Source organism: Centrocercus urophasianus, unplaced genomic scaffold (genome assembly GCF_019232065.1).
Source record: "Centrocercus urophasianus isolate 14NV4802_14NV808 unplaced genomic scaffold, USGS_Curo_1.0 seq_1188, whole genome shotgun sequence".
In the NCBI taxonomy this organism is placed as follows: Eukaryota; Metazoa; Chordata; class Aves; order Galliformes; family Phasianidae; genus Centrocercus; species Centrocercus urophasianus.
The window spans coordinates 20,833-36,388 of record NW_024884351.1 but is presented as its reverse complement, the minus strand read 5'-3'; the positions used below and the strand labels follow the sequence as shown (position 1 = coordinate 36,388).

At 38.7% G+C, this 15,556-nt stretch overlaps 1 protein-coding gene across 2 annotated transcripts in view; it reads left to right on the top strand.

Moving 5' to 3' along the window:
* The first annotated feature begins 1,966 nt into the window (after positions 1-1,966).
* Positions 1,967-15,556, top strand: part of RRP15 (ribosomal RNA processing 15 homolog) — a 31,470-nt gene continuing 17,880 nt past the window's right edge. Inside the window, exons 1-4 of one of the 2 annotated variants that reach the window (XM_042809388.1) lie at positions 1,967-2,047; positions 4,693-4,967; positions 6,738-6,835; positions 7,714-7,915. In XM_042809388.1, the coding sequence (XP_042665322.1) occupies positions 1,987-2,047; positions 4,693-4,967; positions 6,738-6,835; positions 7,714-7,915 (636 nt within the window). In that variant the 5' untranslated portion in view covers positions 1,967-1,986. Of the gene's footprint in view, positions 2,048-3,391; positions 3,673-4,692; positions 4,968-6,737; positions 6,836-7,713; positions 7,916-15,556 lie in introns of those variants that run through there. The other variant, XM_042809387.1, reaches the window with a different exon arrangement.

The following is a 15,556-nucleotide window of genomic DNA, read 5'->3' as shown; positions in this document are numbered from 1 at the left end:
GAAAACATGGCACCAGCTAACCAAAGAAATGGAAATGAGAATAAACATGTTTTAATCCTGGTGTACTGGAGTGCTTTATCATGCTCATCTTCTACTTGGAGTTATTGATCTCTTTTAGCGCAGCAACCAGGCTGTGAATATGACCTATGAAAGTGGCAAAGATTTTAAACTTTATTACGTTGACTTGGAGTTCAGCCTTCATTGGAACTGAAAGGACAATTGTTCTGGGGATATGTGTGATTCAAGGCAATTTATTCATAAAGCAAAGAGGAAGAGAGTAGTAGCAGTCACTGGGGAAAGTCACAAAGGAAAACAAGTCAGAAACACTGAAACATTCAATCTAGATAAGGCCACAATTCATGGGAAATTCAGGATAATGCCACAAACCTACGAAAAATGTGAAAACGCTCAGTTCTCCTAGATGCCAGTAACAATTCCTAGCACAGAAAGAAGGGGTAATAAGATTATTTAAAAATGATCATAATGCTATTTTTGTTTTTGGTCTATTCTTTTAAAAATTAAGCATGAAGATTTTGATCCAAAGGCCAATGGAAGCAGCAAGTCTCTGCATTTAGTTCCGCAACTATGGATTGATATAAAGTGAAAAGCACTGCTCTTGTTGAAAGCTCCCAACACTACTGTGAGGTCATGGATACTACATACATTGTGTGTTTAGAGAGGAAGTCCATGTATCCACACGTCTTTCTTCATTTATTCATTCTCTTTGGAATATAGTTTTCTGAGGAGTCCGAGAAAATCAGTTAATTCATTACTGAATTGTGCACTGAATTTTGATTTGCATACATTTACATCTTAATTTCATCCCTTCTCTAAAGTTCTGACTCTTATTAGAGCCCCAAATTAGAGTTTGGAAGCAGTATAAGTGCATGGAAAGAAGTGCTGGTTTGCCTGCAGAGCTGTGTTATTATTTGTTAATTACCGAAAAATAAAATACTGAGTTCTTAGATATGAGTCATGCACTGAAAAGAATGGGATTTATGGCCACAAGGGTCTTTTTCTGTAACTGTTGGTGCTGGTTCATCACTTTCCAAGAGCTTCAACAAACTGTTCAACAAATCTCTCCAGCTAGCTCAGCAGCTCCAAAGGAAACAATATCGAAGGAAAGCATTAGACTGGCACTAAAACAGAGAAACAGCAAGCTCTAAAAGTCCCCCATATTTTAACATGACTCTCACAACTCCTCTGAGGTAAATAAGAATTTACAAAGCTCACATCTGTGGCCCACAAACCACTTCTCTATGAAAAAAAAAAAAAATTCTTTCCAAATTTCTTAGCTTTCTCAGGACTTCATGAATATCAGTGATGCTAGGGATTTTTTTCTGGACTGGAAAGATTTCTTAGGCTGGTTGTATCCCCAACAACCCTCAGATCACAATTTCAATCCAGAAAAACATTCAGTCCAGTATGATAGGAGACAATGACAGCCACTTGAAATTAGATTTGGCAACGAACTTGCTGACAAATGCTTTTGGATAATGCCTGTGGAGAGAAGTATGCTATCAAAGATGTGACATGTTAACTTAGTCTGAGCAAAGAAGGTGCAGACCCATCATTTATAGAAATTCATTGCAAATCTGAAGATTTTGACATTCTTCCAAGACAAAGATACTACCAAGAGTAAGATATGTTCAATAAAATATATGTGCTACAGAATGAGAACGATAATTGACATTCTTTAAGAGCTTTTTGTCTGTCTAGTTTAATAACCTCCTCCTAACAGTGTCCCTTCTGATGCCCTGCCCAAGACGGCTGAATTACAGTCTCGGCTTTATTTATTTTTATTTCTGTAGCATGTTGAGTGAAAACAAACAAGCAAACAAAACGAACCAACGACAACACGTCCAGCTGTGCTGGAAGCCTTGCACAGGACGCCACAACCCGGCCCGGAACCTCCGTCGGGCGGAACGCAGGTTGGCGGCGAGGGAGTCGGACCGGAAGGTGCTCAACGGACGCGGTGAAGGGAAGATGGCGGCCGCCGTGGAGAGCTCACGAGGGCAGGAAGCAACGGGCGAGGAGGCGGCCAGCGGTAACCGGGGGGTAGCGGTAACGGGGGGGCGTTCCTCTCCCTTGGTCCCCTCCCTGGGTTGTCACCGTCCCCTCCCTCTGCCTCGTGCAGTCTGCCGGCGGGATACCACAAGCCTGAGCACCCCTCAGAGGTGTTCTTATGGCCGACGGTGCCTGCTGCCTCCTTAGCTGCTGTTGGGTTCCCCCGGCTTCTCCCGCTGAACAAGCCGGCAAGCCGCTTCTGACAGGGGCCCAGGCAAATAATTTTGGCTGCTGCGGTGTGTGTGTGTGTTTGTAGTGCGTCTGGCTGTGTGGGGGAGGGGGGGGGGCGCCTTCAGCGCTGAATCTAAGGGGAGGTGGGGGGTGGTTTGGTGATCGAGCTTCCAGAACTTCTCTCAGAGAGATGCTGGATGTTCCTAAATGTACGCGCCTACACCTGGATCGCCGAGCAGACACAGATGAAGGAAACATGGAGATGTTCAGAGCTGGGGCTGGAGAAGGGAGGGCTCTGTGGAGATCTGAGTGGCCTTTCAGTATCTAAAGGGGGACTGTCAGAAAGGAGGGGACAGGCTGGTTAGCAGGGTCTGTTGCGATAAGACATTGGGAAATGGTTTCAGGCTAAAAGAGGGGAGATACTCAGATTGGGTATAACGAAGAAAGTGTTTTCAATCAGGGTGGTGAGGCACTGACACCGGTTGCTCAGACAGGAGGTGGATGCCCTGTCCCTGGAGGTTCTGAAGTCAGGCTGGGCAGGGCTCTGAGCAGCCTATCTCTTGTAGGTGTTGCTGATCATTGCAGGGGAAATAGACTAAATGTCTTTTAAGGGTTTGTTCTGACTCAAATATGTTTATTCCCACCCTTTAAAGAGGTCTTTTTATATGGAAATTTTATTAGACTTGAATCACTCTAATTTAGTACAGAGCTCCAAGTACTAGTTCTGATGGAATTAATACAGTTCACATTACTTTGAGATACCTCTGCTTTAACTGATGCCATTGACACATTCTCTCATATGTTCAAAACTAGCAGTGCTGGCTAACTGCTGAAGCCTCAGTCATTCACCTTTCTGTAATTGTTGAAAGTGCTGATTGCCTTGCATAATGATTTTTGGTATTATCTAACTTTATTCTCTTAGTTTATTCGGAGAGGTTATATGTAGGAGAATATGAATGTGTGGTGTTGCAGGTTTTTCTGTTTATTTTTGGCTATTTTTTAAGCCTATTTTTTTACTAGCAGAGTAATGAATTAGTCTTGCTATGGAGTGTATCATTAGTTGAATAGATAGGATGGATTAAAAACAGATGTCATTAATAGCTGTTCCCGTTATTCTATGGAAATCATCTTGTCAAGCAGCTCCTGACTTCATTCTCATAACAACTTGGTTGCTAAAGAAATGAAGGAATGTAGTAATGCTTACAAAGTTGAAACACTTGATCTGATGGAACAAAACTTCTGCAAATTTTGAAATACTTTTCCTGATATAGCATGAGGCGGATCGATGGATGAAAGGCAGTGAGCTGCATGTTAAGTGGATGAGCAGCAGTCAGTCATTCAGAACCATTGGGGACTGTCTCTTTGCAGGTGGGACTGCAGGGGAGTCAGAAACCAGCTTTGTTTTACCAATCACTTGGTGGACTTCAAAGCCTTGTAAGCGATATGTTATATATGTAATCTGAAGCTTCTGGGTGGCACAAATATCAATGGAATAGGAATGAATTGTCACAGGACACTACTTGCCCGTGCTGCACAGTTACCTGAAAAAATAGAGTGAAATAATGAGACATTTTAGTACACCCTAAGCTTGCAGCTAGTTTCATTCTGGTTAATCATTCTCTCTGTTAAAGTCTTTATTTGACTGACTGATCAAGCTAACGAAAGTAGCAGAATACACTTTATGTGTGTTTGGTTTGCTGTTAGATTGACTTTTTTTCCCTCTCTCGCAATTACTTGATTCCAGACTTGAGTATTTTAACTCCAGTTCCTGCTTTTATTTTGAATAGGGGATGGGGTAAGAAGAGAAAAGCTCATTTACTTTTAAGGTACCTGACAAGTCTTTTGATTCTCTGTTTCACAGAGCAGAAACCGTGCTTTGCTAATTCTTTTTCTGGACTAGTGTTTTTTTTCCTGAAGCATACGTTTTCTTCATGTATGATATGCTCCCCTAGCTTCAATTTAATCTGTGTACATGCATTTAAACACTAGATGTCACTGTTGCAGTTTGTATAGAAGTATATGTAGCCATATAAACATAAATATATGTGCGTGTGTGTGTATATGCATACAATCAATAATTTCTTTTAACTGGAACATACCTTTTTTTCCCTCAAATTTAACAGTCCTAGTCATAACAATTTTCATTAATATAGTAATAATTTCCAGGGCTATCTTCTCCCTTCTACCCAACCTCTTAAAATACTGTAAAACATTGCTGAGAGTAGAAAGCCCTTGCACTGTATACTTTCTAATATAGTGTAACTTTCTAATAAATTCGTAATGGTGGTTTCATGCCTGCTTGAGCAATGTCTTGAAGAATTAATTGTAAAAGCAAGGAGTGTATGGTCCTGAGCTCTAATAACGTTTGCATTTAGAACAAATTCAACTTGAGATGAGTCCTTACTGGAGACAGAAATCTTGATACTTTTTTTTTTTTTTTCTTTTTCCCCCTAGATTCTGAGATAAGCTCAGGACTTCCAGATGACAGCTTCTCTTCTGGGGATGAAGCCTTGGATGGAGATGATGAGGATGAAGCGGCAGTTGGTGGGCATGTGGCTGAAGAGACAGCAAATTCCAAAGCTGGTCCAGGTTCAGGCTGGGCAGATGCCATGGCAAAAGTACTCAACAAAAAGATACCACAGAATAAGTCCATCATCTTGGCCAAGAATAAAAAACTGGAGAAGGAGAGAGAAAAGGAGAAACAGGAAAGACTGGAGAAGAGGAGGAAGGTGAGAAAAAGGCTCAGCGTTTCATTGTACTGTCACAGTCAGATAGGGATGTGGGCAAGGTCACCCAAGCAGGGATTTTGAAGAGCAAGGGCCTCGAGGTTGAGACTGGTGTAATCCATAATGTGCTTTTGATTTTGTTTGCCCCTTTTGGTTTTCCATGGTAGATGGTATGATGGTATCTATGCTCTAAATTATTTCTAATTCTGAAAATGATACAAAGAAAACAAAGCTGTAGTGGTTTTTTGTGGCTTTTTTTTTTTTTTTTTTTTTTTTTTTTTTTGTGAAATTTTAATTCCACGCTGTAATTGATTCACCTTCAGGCTAAAAATTTATTAATACTTCTGATGTTTCATCTTGCTAGTTCTGTTTAAGTAGGTTAATGAAATTTCCTGCTGATAGTCTGGGACATACAGTGGTTAGGCTGCAGCCTGCCCCTTTAATAGAGCTCTGGAAAGGTAGCTCCTCAATTCTAGCTGTCCTAAATACTTGTTCTCACCCAATAAATGTGGAAGTACTGTGAAGCAGAGGTGAGCTGCAGGTCTCTAAGCTGACTAGTTCACCCTTAGAAAAACTTCAGGTCAGTCTGGCTTTTCTTAATTTCTTGCTGATGTAAGCTAGAACATGGCAGGTCTTTTGATCAAAGGTCAGAACATGGTCATAAACTTGTGAGTTCGTAGTAGTCTGCCTGAAATTATAAAGGTAAGGGCTCTGAAATTCCATGAAAAGCTTGTGTGAAACACACTTAGTGAAATACCATCAGATCTAAGAACACTGTTAGATTGTTACAAGTTGGGGAAAATGTATTCTTAAATCATTTCTGATGGAGGTGTTGGGCAAGTATAGTATTCTACTATTGGACTTATGGTCCTTGATCAGTTAATCAATTTTGGATTCGAAACAGGGAACCTCAAAAAGGACAAAAATTGGTGTTGTGCGTGACAGTTGGAGAGTCATGGAAGGGTTGTGGAATGGCTTGGGTTTGAAGGGACCTCAAAGATCATCTAGTTACAGTGCCCTGCTGTGAACAGGGTTGCCAGCAGTTAGAGCAGACTGTTTAGGAACTGTTCAACCCTGACCTTGAGTGCCTCCAGGGATGGGACATCAACAGCTTCTCTAGGCACCTGTGCCAGAGCCTCATTGCCCTCTGGGTGAAAGAATTCTTATTAATATCTAATTTAAAGCTTCCCTCTTTAAGTATAAATCCATTCCCCTTTGTCCCATTGCAGTTATCCTCTGAGCATTTGGTACTCTCTTATGCTTGAGTTCTGCTTGTTGCAGTCTTTGCTGTGCATCACTGTCAATCATAAACCTGCTTTGTGATTAATTCAGTAGGGGAAGTCAAATTCCTGAGACTCAAAATATATTATGCTTGTCTTGATGTGCCCACAAACTTATTATTTATAGATTTATCTGTGATGGGCTTGAGGAGTTGAAAACTGTTCTTGAATAGTTTCTTTGCCTGTAACTGTCAGTGTGAAAGCACTTGTGTTTTGCTAGATCCCTTTTGCTTGTCTCAACCAGAAACATCACTCTGGCACAAACTTTCTGTTGTAGAAGGGAAATGGCTGTGATTTTATTGGGGCCCCATTGTTTTCAGCATGAGGGACTTGCCTTAGATCTGTTGTCCTGTGCTGGAGCTGCTCTTACCATCAGCCAAACAGAACTTTTGTTGATTTATCTTTTTTTGGACATCTTAGTGCATGTTGTTAGAGTATGCTGCATTCTCAAATGGCCCGTGCCACTTACTTCATGTAATAATATTTATAACAGCTTGATAAGAAGCGGGAGTGGGAAATGATGTGCCGAGTGAAGCCAGATGTTGTCAAAGACAGAGACAGAGAGAGAAATCTTCAGAGAATTGCAACAAGGTAAGAGGTTTTTTTTGAAACCTTTATTTAAATATATGTATATCTTAAAGGAAGGAAAAGGGGAAGAAAAGGCCTGTGCAGGTAATCTGTTTCCAATCAGATTGAGCTCCTACGAAGTGACTAGCAGGAGCCAAGTGATTTATATGCAGATTTATGTTTTACAGTATCAAGTTCAACAAAAGATTTTAGAGGGTTTCTGAAAGCATAAAAATTTAGACAATAATGTAATGTTTGCCTAACAGAAGTGCTTTGTTAGACTCCCTTATTTTGTTAATTTAATGCTTTGAAAATGCAGAACAGTTGTTTCTGCTGTTCTCTTTTTTCCTTCTCCGCAGAGAATTCACCAGATCCATGGCTGCTAAATACAGTTGCCTGATTTGCATTATTGTAGTGGTGCTCTTTGTCTAGTTCTTTGTGGAGCACCATGTTGATATTCTGTCTGTATCTGCTTGTTTCCTTACAGGACTCACTCCTGTCCCTTATACTTCTGCTTCAGCTGCTCTTAAATTCTTGTATGAGAAATTTAGTAGCTGGTTGTAGAATTACCTGCATCCTTCTGGAGTTGAAATGTGTTTTTGTATTGATGGTAGTGCAATGTATCATGTTTGCTTTGAGATCTGAAAAGTTGTGTTTGGATTTTTGTTGCTGGTTTCTAGTAATAAGTGGGAAGGAAGATTGAAAATTGAAAGTCTCCTGTATTATAGTGAGTGTTACTTAACAGAATTGAGGTTCTGAGTAACCATTTTTGGGAACTAGAAGCCAGCTAACATCTGAACTGGTTAGTTTCTTTGATAGAAGGTCCATATCTATAAACACAACTTGAGTTAAAAGCTTTTTTTGTTTTTTCTTCACCTCCTCTCTGCTGCCTACCACCCTAGAGGTGTTGTGCAGTTATTTAATGCTGTCAGGACACACCAAAAGAATGTTGATGAGAAGGTGAAGAAAGGTGCGAAATCTGAAAGGCAACGTGCTAAACTGCTGTCATCAGTTTCAAAGAAAGATTTCATCAATGTTTTAAGAAGCATGGACGGTGCTAAAGGAAACCACAACTCTGATAGAAAGGCTGCAAAAAGTAAACAGGTAGGCTTGCATGCAAAACACCTTCTCAGTGTACTTACATATAGTCTGCTGACGTGCCTGCTATGCAGAACAGATGTATCCAAGTGCCTTGCTTTTTTTTTTTTTTATTATTACTTAGCCTTTTTTACTTTTATATAGCTTTCCTGAGAGAACATCAAGCCTTGTGTGCAAATAACTTATTTTACCTGTGCTCTTATTGAAATACATGTATTAAATTTTATTTTAATTATTATTTTTATCTTGAGTTTTGTGCATTGTGGAACAAACTGCTAAGTCATAATGAATTATGGCATGAGGAGTTTGGGCAATAGTAGTTGCAAGTTCTCTAGAATTGTGGTATCCTTTCATCCAATGTGGTGTATGTGACTGTACTACTTCTGTTTACCCACAGAATCAGGTATTTCAAACTCATTTGCTCTGGTTGATTAGGGAACTTTCGGGCTTTGGCATAACAAGTGAATACTGAAACTGAGAAACTCAGGTGTGTTAAACATTTGTAGGCGTTTTTCTCTGAATTTTTTTATGTGTTAGACTGGTGGTTTATTATTGCTGATAAACTGTTTTGGAAATAAGTATTTTAACATACCTTTTTCTGAACATAGGCAAGATAGGCAGTTTATTTGGGCTTGTTTAAGTTTTTAGCAGTCCATTCAATTCAGTAAGTAGCTCAGGGTTCAAAAGAAGTTGCGCAGACATACCGTTTCTCGTATTTCAGAAGCTGTGTGTTTTTGATGCACCATTTGTGTTCAGGTTTGAACTTTGTGCTTAATAGTGGGTGGAATACTTCTGTTGGCCCAGACTCGCAGCAGTTAACTAAGTGGGCTCTTGGTGCCAGAAAGAAATACTTCAATCAGCTGGGAGACAACAGTTTGTCATATGTTTTTTGTTTGTGTGTGCCTGGGGAGCTTGCTGAAATGCTGCCTGACATGAAGAGCTCATAGAATTTTCATGCAACTGTAACATTAAAGTATTTTTTTGAATTCCTTGGATAATGAGAACAATTTAGCTTCATGCTGACACTTTATTTCTCCTTAAATAATTCCAGCTTGCTTGTTTGGGTGGGGGGCATGTGTGTGGTTTCGTGTTTGTTTTTGTTTGTTTTGTGTTGTTTTTTATTCCCCAGAAAGCAGAACATCACTAATAACATTGCCTACTAGTATTGCTGATGTTAAAGACTAGTAAGATTGTTATCAACTCAGCAGTCAGGGGAATCATCTATCAGCTGCAAAAACATAGTAGACTGACAGTGAATCAACAGCTGAGTAAAAACTGGGATTCTTTTTTGCTTTGTCAGATTGTGGAAGGGCAATTTTCTAATTATCAGGTCAGGAAACAGATTGCGAATGTTTCTTTACCATAGGAGAAATGTCTTATTTTGTCAGTATTAGTAACAGCATATTTTCATTAAAATTCTATGGAGAAATAAAGCTTCAGATACTGACTGGTAAAGAGTCATTTTCAAGCATTGGTAGGTGCTGCTTTCTTTTGTTCACAAGATTCAGATTTAGGAGTTTTATTTAAGGCTATATTGTGGGTTTGCTTGGTTTTTGTTGTTGTAACTGTGTTTTGTTTGTTTGTTTGTTCTTAGTGTTTGCTTTTATAGACTCACTCTTCCTTCCCTATCCTGTTGTATTTCAGTGCCTCTCCATTCAGCACTGAACTAAACTCTGTGATGACAACTTGAAGAGGAGTTTTATTAATCTGCCATTATATCTCTTGGGAATATATTTTACCAATTTAGTACACTCTCATCTTCTTAGTAGTTAATGCCCGAAATTGAAGTCAAATTTTGATTTTCAGTCTTACCATCAGATTTACACAGACATTCTGCCACTATACAGTACTGCTGGATTCCACAGTTGTATCTTTGCTTCTTGGTCTTTTGAGGGTATTTAAGAGAATGGTAAGAGAATGGTAAGTAGAGATGAGGCTTTGAGATGGTGAATTCTCTAGAATGCTGGTAGATTTTTGAGACATCTGAAAGCTTTTCTTAGCTTTGTTAGGGCTGGTTTTCAAGCCATTTATTTGCTTGTTTTTTGTCCTTTTGTAGCAGCCTGCTTTCTTTTTAGCAATTGAGACTATAGTGTGTATTTCATTCTTTAAAAAAAAAAAAAAAAAGGAATATTTTTATTTATTTCAACATAAATGATGGAAGAGATGCCAATCCCAAACTCCAGGCTTTGTGCCATCAATTAAAATATAGTCCAGAACAATAAAAACACTACCACACCCACATAAAACAAGCAGTCAGCAAGAAAAATAACAGAATAAAGTTTTCCTAGTGAAAGCAAGGCTTTCTTTGCCCACTCCTTGTGCTATGAAAGGAGTCTTGACTATATTTGTGAGAATGGGCAAGTACTTAGTTTTCTTACTCTGCAGTGGTTTTGGCATGAAAGATTTGCTGCCATGTTTTTGAGGGTTTGGCTTTCAAATGTTCGGAATTATTGAAGATACCCCTTACAAAGCTCTGCTGTAGCTGACTATTCAATCAAGTATAGGTATGCATGAGAAAAATAAATTGAAAGCTCTGTAAAGATTATCTGTAGTGGTATTTTGTTCTGTATTTTGTAGGGATTTTGTTCTGGCACAAACCAAATGTAAAAGTACATTCTTTTTCCACCAGTTTCATGCCATCATGGGAAGAGCAGGTAACCCATACTCCTGCCAGAGCTCGCTGTTGTTTATAGTCTCATACTTCTAGCCATTGGCCTAAACACCCCTTGGTGTACCCACCTAATGCAGCTGTGAAAGACGGACTGTCAGGCTGTGAGTTTTTTTCTTTGCCATTTGAAACTAATCCCTTTTCAGGTTTTCTGTGCCCAGATGGGAGTAATTACTCTTCTGAGCTGGAGCCAAAAGGTTTGCCTTTCATATCGCTAACTGTTTATCAAGGTATTTCTTAATCCTTGCTGAGCCAGCTGACTTGTGTCATGTTTTTCTCTGTTTTTTTTGTTTTTTTTTTTCCAAGGTACTGTACAAGATGCTTGCCTCTGGGTAAGATCATGTAATTTCCTTCTTCCACCATCATCTTATCTGAAAGCTTTCTAATGAGGAATAAGAATGTAATAATGGGGAAGAAAAATCTCAGTTCTTTAGCTTTTTTGAGTGGGTTTTTAAACTTTTGAGTGGTAGTATTCTTGTTTTGTGAGGGTTTGGTTTTTGTTTTTTTGTAAGCATTTCTCAGGAGATACAAGGGCTGTCAAGTCTTGTTCAACACAATCCTTACAGAGCATGTTATTGGTTAGATCTTGGCTACTTCCCACCTTTAAGATACTTTAAGAAATGTTATTAATCGACATGCAGAGTTTCGTGAGAGGTGTTTTTGTCTGCTTTCCTAATAGTGGTATATGGTAATGAAACTCTACAGGCTGAAGTCATCTCTCTGGCTTTACAGCAAATTCAGGAGTAGCAGTGATAATTAAAGGATTCCTTTTGCTGTCTGTAGAGTTAAGTTCCTTTCAGATGTGTACCTCTGAAAGATATGTCATAGGGCCTAATGTGGAGGGTATTTTTGTCATGGATACTCTGTCCTTTTAAAGCCTCCCAGTGTATTCATTTCTTTTCTGTAGACTGTCAGCTGTTTTATCTGAAATGGCCTGGGACTTGGGGCACAAGGTGATCTGCAGGTGAATGATCATAGGTTGCAGCCCGAACTGAACCTGTACTACTTTTACTTATCCTTTCCTACTCTTACTTATGCTTTCCTTAAAAAGATTGCATAAATTTATTTTTTTCCAGTACTAATTTTTAATTATGATACATTTCAATGATATATTTCAGTATGCAATTGCTGGGATGTTCATTCCTATTAGTTGCAGATTATACATATATAACATTCTTCAGTTCTCTTGCAACCCAGTCCTCCAACTGAAGTATGACTTCACTGAATTAGTATAGACTTTTAGAGTTCCTTTAGGTGTCCTTAAAAAATTTTGCGTGCTGCTAAGATTACTGTCACAGGGAAATACTTTTGCTTTCAGAGTTGAATGAAGTTTCTTATCTCTTAAACCTGTAAAACTACATTTGCTGATGCAATAAATTAGAGATCTGAAATCTTAATTGTAAGAAGGCAAAGAAATTCAGATTTAATGTTCCTGGAACAGCTTAGATCTCTTCTCTCACTGCAGGGCAGTTGAAAGGGTTATTCATGCTGTGATTTCAGCAGAAGCACCAGAAACCTTCCTCTGGCTTTCTGCTTATCATTTGTGCTGCTCCCTGTGAAGTATAATTGGGTGATAACATTTTTTCTAGTGGCATGTGAATAAATGACGTGAAAGTTGCAAATACTCTCTGTGACAAGCATAGCTTGTGCTCATCAACCTTTAATTTTGAATTATGTCTTTGCTGAATGGTGTCCTGAATGGTTATGTTTGCTAGAACAAGCTTTCTCATAGCAGCTCTGCCGCAGAGCATTTAAAGGGTGGAACTGAGAGTAGAACTTTCTGCTGTACTTCAGTCACTATAATTCAGTGATAATTTTTCTATGAAATCTGATGCTGCCTGTATGACTTGGAGTACAACTTGTTTCCTGCACTGTGATGATCTCTGGAAAAAAAAAAAAATTACTGGTCTCAAAATAGTATCTATTAATAGAACTTATTGGTGGGAAGGAAGATGAATGAAGACGAACACAGTTGTTCTTTTATATCAACCTATTGATCATATGAGAATTGGAATAAAGTGATTTTTCTATGAAGACCTATATTCTATAAAAGCTGTGTTTGCTAAGTGACTTGTAAGTGTAGCCAACCTGACTCCAGTCATTACAGACTTTTTCTTCCTTGTGAGATTTTAAAAATTGGTAAATATTCTAAACAGTAGTTGAAGAACTGTTCAAGGGTGGGAGGATTACTGTGTTTCTGACTTTGACTCCAGGACACAAGAAGTGACATGGAGCTTTCATCTGTCAAGCTAGTTGAAGGTACAAATGTGCTTTCCAGCTTAAGAGTTAATCTGTTTAAAACGTGCTAGTGACTTCCTTCTTTTTCTTGCAGCTGAATAAGTAGTGGCTATTGGCATCTCATTCTGCGTTTTTCCACAGTTTCCATACAACATAATTGGGGAGGGGATAAATGCTTCCATTATTTTCATCTATATGTCTCTTCTGGGGGGGAGGAGTCTGAACAATTTCTTTAACCATCTGTAGGAAGTCATTTGTTCCTGAAATATGGGGGTGAAGGCAAGACTTCTCCTAGGAATTTGCTAAGGTGCATCTGCACCTCTTTTAAGTTTAAAAGGAAACATTTTTCTTAAGTGATAATGACATTTCAGAGTAGCACAGGATTATTGCTACAACTCTTGAGTGCTGGTTTTACAGAACTTATTGAAGGAGTAACTAATGCACATGCATGTGCCAGCAGATTTGAAGGAACAGCCAAGTATTAATTTAGTTCAGCTGTGGCCAGAGTAGAAGTTGTTCTCCCAGTTTTATCAAATGTCTTCCTGTCCCATGCACAGAAATTTTAATTTGAATTCAGCGTTAAATCATGCATTTCTCTCACATGTATGTACTTTCTTGAAGGTCACTTCCTGTGTATTTGGAGTTTGGTTTTAGCACAGATAGTTGCCTGATTACCTGACTGTGTGCTGTTTTCTAGCTTATATCCTTTGAATAACTATAATGCAGTGCAGCCTGCCATCAGTGTACCGTACTTTAATTTCCTTGTCTTTCTAAGATGAAAGGTGATTGTACTTTAAATAGAAGCTGTTTGATGACACTTTTCATTTAAATCTGCAATCTGAAGTTTGCAGAAGGATGGACGGACTTTTGGGTCATCGGTAGTGTTGAGTGTTGAAGATGTACAAGCTCTATTTTCTATCTGATGGCATACACCCATAACTGTCAGTGTGGGAATATAGGTCTTTGCCAGAATTATGTCTACTTGATTGATAAGTGTCAAGAACTTGATGCTGTGAGTTTACTTCCAGGTAAGAGGGATAGAAACTGTGATGCTGTATCGCAGGTTCACCCTTTATCTCACTGTTCTTGACTTCAGACTTCTTATGTTATTCTCTATTGTAGGATGTTTTCTCTTATATTCAGCTAGTAGGCAGAAAGGGGAAAAGGCTGTGATTTTTGCACTCTGTTTTCACCAACCTGTTTGTTTTGTTTTTCTTAATCCTCTTCATATTTTGTGTTCCAAACAGGTGCTTTCCCTCTACACTTTAGGTCCAAGCATGCAGTCATACGCTCTGGCCTGTAATGCTACAGCAGTCCTAACAACTGTTTGCATAGAAGGACTTGTTTCCTCTTTGTTGTCATCATTCATGCACGGTCCAGTTTGATGCAGACTTCAAAGATGCAGCTAGTATGTGATCAATGAGGACAGATATTTTAAGAGAATTTGGCTACTGACTTATCAACTGAGATGATGACCTCAGATCTGGGGATGCTTCTCTCCCAGATGTTTATAACTTGGCCAGACCTGGGAATATGGTAATGAAGATAGCAAAAGACATATTCCGCACTCCAAAATAATCATTTAATGATTTTTCAAGTTCAGAAAGAATGCATGACGAGACTTTAACAAATGCCTATAGGAAATACTTCTTTCCTCTTTAGGGCTGTAGACAAAATGTTCTAAGTTCATCTTGTCTTGAAACTGGTTGAAGTAATTTTTGTTGAAACATTGTGAAAACTTCTGCCTGAGGCAGGTGACTGCAATGGAAAATTTCAGCCTAATGCAGCTGAAACTTGGCAAGTCTAAGTGAATATAAACAGAGACTAACAATTGAAATGTCAGGCAATATTGAAACATCTCCGTCTGTAATATTTGAGTAACTTGCCTATTTCACTATTAATGCACTGGGGGGCTGTGGTGTTGTTCTGTTTTCTCAGACAATGTTGCCAAGCTGGTTTTCAGTAAAACTATGTCTAAAATAACCACAAACTTGTGGTATACATCATCTTTTGATCTTTCTGTAAGTATACAAAGCACAGACATCCAAAATGTCAAATCCTATTAGAATTCCTTTACTAAAGTGTAAAACAATGATCTGAAGAATTATTTTAAAAGGAAATTTGTCTTCAGCTTAATCTGTAACTTTTTTTTTTGACTAAAGTTGTAGAAGCATATTGTGTGAAAATGAGAGCTGGGGAAAGTCTTTCCGTTATGTCTTTTAATTATGCTCTTTTTTTTTTTTTTCTTGCAACAATGGCAGAAAGGTCTTTTTTCTGAATGTTTCTGGTCTTTATTCTGTAGGGACCTTTCAGTTTTTCCAAATTTCAGTTCATGCAGGCTTTTCTGTAGAATATGCCTCAACTGTCAAGCAGCATCTCTTATTACTTCTGACCACTGACTGCATCCCGCCAAACTGATAGTTAATGACTTCTCCTTACTGCTTGTAAATGAATCAGCTTAAAATTTTCAACCAACACCATCCCTGACAAAATCTCACAAGTTTAGGACTGTGGATACAGCCTTATCTTAATGAAAAGTCAACATTTGGAAAATAAAAAGCAATTCCACTTTTACCTGGTAAATTGAGCTGGAAGCCTTAGTAAAAGCTGCTGTCCACTTTTGGTGTTTTTCATAACTCTTTCATAAGCAGAGTGATGTAATTTGAGAAAATATAGCTACATGTTTCACAGACTTTTATAGAAGAGGGTCTTTGGAAGTAAAAAAGGTTGGGTGAACTTGT